Source organism: Volvox carteri, assembly GCF_000143455.1.
Source record: "Volvox carteri f. nagariensis unplaced genomic scaffold VOLCAscaffold_1367, whole genome shotgun sequence".
Lineage (NCBI taxonomy): Eukaryota > Viridiplantae > Chlorophyta > Chlorophyceae > Chlamydomonadales > Volvocaceae > Volvox > Volvox carteri.
In genome coordinates, this window is record NW_003308547.1 from 286 (window position 1) to 2,262 (window position 1,977).

Sequence of the window (1,977 nt, forward strand, 5' to 3'; positions counted from 1 at the left end):
TACGCCAATTATGGTTTCCACCCCACCACCCCCGCCACTATTAACACTCCCCTATTCCAACCCGCTCACACCGCCGCCGCTGATCTCCATACCCACATTCGCGACATCCATACCACCATCGCCACAGAACTGGAAGCCGCTAAAGTTCGTTACACTGCCGCCGCCAACCAACACCGCCGAAGCCTCACGTTCCAAGTTGGAGACCGTGTCCGCCTCTCCACCGCTAACCTAACCTTACCCGACCACGCCCCTCCGCCAAACTCCCTCCTCGCTACATCGGTCCTTTCACGGTTAGTGCTGTCATTTCCCCGGTCGCTTACCGCCTTCACCTACCACCTACCCTCGGTCGCATCCATCCCGTCTTCCACGTCTCACGCCTGCTTCCTTGGTCTCGATACCATATGAAAGGAACTGGCTCCAGTTGGCGACTGGAGGAAGCATGAGTTCCTAACTTGCCCGATCTGCAGAGCCCAACATCAGACGCTGGCTGAGAGACAAGGAAGAGAAGAATGCTAAGCTTATAATTATGGTGTAGGGATGCCTTAAATAGTCTGACAAAGCCATGCACGACACAGAGTCGTACTGACCAAAGCCAAACCATACCTACTCAGTAACGAACACAAATCCCTTACAGCCTTTCTGTGGAATGTTGGGATTAGTTCTTGTCCCGCCTCTGGTGCCGTACGTGAACCGCAGACATATAACGGTATTTAAGCAGCCCCTCGCACAAATGTGTCCGGTCGTACTCTGCCGAATAGACCCTCCGTACTTCGTCCCCAAAGCCAGGAGCGAATTTTGCCTCGCGGATGCGCACGTGCGTTTCGAAAAATGCGCCTGTACAAGTGTATGTAAATTTTCTTGGCGAAAAGTCGTGGTGTGTCAGCGCGCTTGTGCGGCAGCATGTTGGCCACAGTTGCACGCGGCAAGCAGGACCGTAGGAATGTATGGCTGTCTTGACGTAACTGAAAGCATATAACTTGGTATCAACACGCGCTCATGGAATGGCCGCGGAAGATGAAGCGCCTGGCGAAGCGGCACTTTTCGAAAAGACGTGGCGCCTGCTTACATACGCAAACAGCATCTTTTTTCGTCTGAAGTCAAAATACAAACTGTCGCAAATTAAAGATAGCATACACAAAATTAAACATAAGAACTGGAAAATCGGTCACAGCTGTGTAACTGAAATGGACGCCGCAGAAAACTTGGAGCAGGTTTTTTCAGTGCATATGGCCGCTCCTGCGTTAGCCGTGTTGCAGCAGCTCCGGAAGGACCTCAGCAAGCAGCAGGCTCAGAAGCTGCTGGACAACCACCGTAACTTTCTTCAGTTGGGCACGTGCAGTTTTGGTCGGCGGGGTCAAACATCTTACGCATTGCGCACGGAAGCCGAGGTGCAACACGACGCTAAAAACTGAACGATTGCGTCTTGGCTGGCCGGCCGGGGATTCTTCGCCGGCCGCGAGCATCTATCGCGCTTCGTAACATAGCCCATTTCCGAAAGTTTATTCACGCCCATGCACTTGCGCAGCGCCGTCAGCACCATGAACCAGTCCCGTCTCCTCACCTCCTAGCGCACCTTGATTCATTCCATACTTTACACCCCATTCCTGTCCGAGCTCGCGTTCACCGACGAGCGGGCGAGCTGCACGCCGCACCTGGAATGCAACAGCTTTTCGATGTGCTGGGAGCAACACGCCGCTTTCACATTTCCGCTTGTCCGCCTGCCATTTCCATGGCGCTTTTTTCATTGCCGCATTCCGCTTGTCACAGCGCCCCACCCGTTACCGCAGCTGCCGACGCCCATGCTCACCATGCGAAGACGTACCGACTCCTCCGGCGCCCTTCCGATTCACCCAGCCCCCTTGAAGCGTCCGGTTCGTACGGTGCCGCGACTTGTATAAATGCAGGCCTGTGTCGCCTTCCATTCCATACATTCACCTCTTTCCATTTTTAAGCTTATATACCAAACTCGCTTTCGCG

The 1,977-nt window shown here is 53.9% G+C and overlaps 1 protein-coding gene across 1 annotated transcript; it reads left to right on the forward strand.

Moving 5' to 3' along the window:
- Positions 1 to 1,001: 1,001 nt before the first annotated feature.
- On the forward strand, positions 1,002 to 1,412 carry VOLCADRAFT_101475 (uncharacterized protein; the record flags this gene model as incomplete). The annotated part of the gene is made up of 1 exon (XM_002959910.1): positions 1,002 to 1,412. The coding sequence occupies one exon, from the start codon at positions 1,002 to 1,004 to the stop codon at positions 1,410 to 1,412; it is 411 nt and encodes a 136-aa protein (XP_002959956.1).
- Positions 1,413 to 1,977: the final 565 nt, after the last annotated feature.